The following is a 2,449-nucleotide window of genomic DNA, read 5'->3' as shown; positions in this document are numbered from 1 at the left end:
GTTTATATATGGGATTTTTTTTTTTGAATATAAATGAGTTATTTGTTTAAGATAAATGAGTTATTTGTTTACAATAAAGTATGTTAATATATCGTATTAGGAGTAATCAAAACTATTTAAAAAAAGCTACAAGTCAATATAAATCAGTCTTTTGTTTAAGATAAAGCATGTTATTATATCATTTTTGGATTAATCAAAACTATTTTAATGATAAAAAAAAAAAAAAAAAAAAAAAAAAAAACCTAGTCCATAAAAAGTAAAAAATCAGTAATGTGTTTAAGATAAAGCATGTTTAAGATAAAAAGTAAAAAATCAAGTCCATAAAAATCATTTATTTGTTTAAGATAAAGGATGTTAAAACATCATATTTCGATTAATCTGATCTTTTAAAAGAAATCAAAAATTCAAATCCATATAAATCAGTAATTTGTTTAAGATAAAGCATGTTAATATATCATATTTGTATGAATTTGTATAAAATAAAAATCAAATCCTTAATCTTCATGTTAATATACGGCATGTAAATATATCATAATAGGTTCAATATAAAATGAAAATAGTCAACTCAATAACACAATCATCAACACAACATTACTACTAATTCATTAACCATTAATAAAAGCTACAAACCACGATCATTGTTCAACACATTAGAGAGCATATTTTACTTAACTAAAGCATAAAATAAGTACTAATCCTCGAAAGGATTTTTAGGATACATAATAATCACCATAGCCGAGAAATAAATCATTCAAACATCGAAATGCAAATCAAGCCTTTACTAATTAACTGCATCCTCGACAACCTTTGAAGTCGAACCAACCTCCACAGCCTTCGACGTGGAACCAACCTCCTCCACTCCAACCCCCAGGGTACTCACCACAGCTGCTTTTGCCTGTAATAAGATAAAAAATAAAATTAAAACAAATTACTTAAAGGATTTAATAAATTAATTAGAGTAAGATAAAACAAATTACCTTGATTGATGCAACAACACGAAAAGGGAAGCTAGTTGAACCGGCCACCGTGACTTCGTCTTGTTCCGCCCTGCGCTTATCCCACATAAAGATCACCCCATCTTTCAATCCCACACTCTCATCAATATTCCAGCCCAATTGATCCCCTAAACTTCCAGCTAGTTTCCCAAAGTTAATCTCAGAAACAATGACAACAACAGGATTGTGAATATCCATCATCTTCTTAAAGTTAGACTCAAATGACGGCCTAGTAACTTCCCTAGCATTCCATATAATACAACTTGAACCTAGATCAAAGGCTAACTCTCCTTTCTTAATTTCAGGAATTAAGGTCACTTGGGAATACCTATCACAAGTGTGGGAATCAGACTCCCAATTGCTATAGAAAAGTCAATATGGGTCAGAGGAGAAAATAGGTAAAAAATTTGAAGACCATCAGTGTAACATCCCATTTCAATTTTCAACCTACTGTCACCTAAGGCATAAACTGGTCCATTAAAGCCTAGAATAGGTTCTGGGTCAACAAATCCTTGCAGAAACTTAGTAATAAGTTTTGTGTTACTAGACTTTGGGAACTCAAAATTAAAATTATGCAGCTTAACAAACACTTCATTAACATTAATTCGACCCACTATGTCAAACAAATTGGGGATATGGGCTGGTGTTTTAATACCTTTAGGCGAAACCATAACCATCCCCTTCAGCTTATCCTCCCATGGACTTTCTGGACTGCGAAAGATGTCGCGCAACACTTCATCTTTCAGGCGTAACAGCAGCTTACTCTCGGTTTCAACATAGTATGTGTATTTGTTGAAGTCGATTTCCTGTTTCCCATCGAAGTTGGGCTCCCAGAAACACATTTCATCTGTGGTGGGAACGAGATAGCAACCACGAGGGAAAACTGGGTTAGCAGGGTCAAAGGCAGCCATTTTTGGGTTGATTGGCAACGTGGAGTTCTGGGTGGAGTTCTGGGTGGAGTTTTAGTTTTTAAATTTTTTAAAATAAGTCAGAGAGGAATGAACTGAGGTTTTGTTGTGTAAGGTGTAGCCTACAAATCTTTCCTTTTATAGGCAATATTCGCGTCTCCTAAAATACCCTTACCCTAAAATACCAAAAATACCCTTAACCCTAAACCCTAAACCCTAACCCCCAAACCCTAAACCCTAACCCCAAACTCCATACCATAATCCACAAAACACCCCTAAAGATAACTAGAATATGTTAAATAAACCTTACTATAAAACATATTACATTCTTAATTGAGTCTTAAGAGTGATTATTTATTTAATGTTTGTGAATTGAAGGTGTCCATAATTTGGATTAAAATCGAGTCGTGTTTTTATTGTGAATGATTATAAGTATCCATTGGAGGGGTCGACAATCCATAACTTGGATTTAAATTGAAATCCAATCCAATCTTAATAGAAAATTGGCCTAAAATATCGATCTTGGATTTTATTAAAATGTAGCTC

The 2,449-nt window shown here is 33.1% G+C and overlaps 1 protein-coding gene across 2 annotated transcripts; it reads right to left on the bottom strand.

Annotated features, from left to right (window-relative positions):
• Nucleotides 1-480: 480 nt before the first annotated feature.
• Nucleotides 481-2,053, bottom strand: LOC110725461. Of its 2 annotated transcripts, XM_021904935.1 has the most exons (3): nt 1,651-2,053; nt 978-1,047; nt 481-895 (listed from the first exon to the last, which is right to left on the bottom strand). In XM_021904935.1, exons 1-3 carry the CDS (start codon nt 1,904-1,906, stop codon nt 877-879), a joined length of 345 nt encoding a protein of 114 aa, XP_021760627.1. In that variant the 5' UTR covers nt 1,907-2,053; the 3' UTR covers nt 481-876. The 2 variants fall into 2 exon arrangements, with proteins under 2 accessions (XP_021760627.1, XP_021760628.1); XM_021904936.1 differs by having other exon boundaries at nt 978-2,053.
• Nucleotides 2,054-2,449: the final 396 nt, after the last annotated feature.

Source organism: Chenopodium quinoa, unplaced genomic scaffold (assembly GCF_001683475.1).
Source record: "Chenopodium quinoa cultivar QQ74 unplaced genomic scaffold, ASM168347v1, whole genome shotgun sequence".
NCBI classification, from domain to species: domain Eukaryota; kingdom Viridiplantae; phylum Streptophyta; class Magnoliopsida; order Caryophyllales; family Amaranthaceae; genus Chenopodium; species Chenopodium quinoa.
Note: the sequence above shows the minus strand (reverse complement) of the source record. Positions and strands in the feature narration are given on the sequence as shown.

Excerpts from the sequence above, each read along its gene's own strand:
- LOC110725461 (XM_021904935.1), bottom strand. The coding sequence starts at position 1,906 with ATGGCTGCCTTTGACCCTGCTAACCCAGTTTTCCCTCGTGGTTGCTAT. Across the intron at positions 1,048-1,650 it reads GGTTATGGTTTCGCCTAAAG|GGCGGAACAAGACGAAGTCA; the intron begins GTATTAAAACAC and ends GGATAAGCGCAG.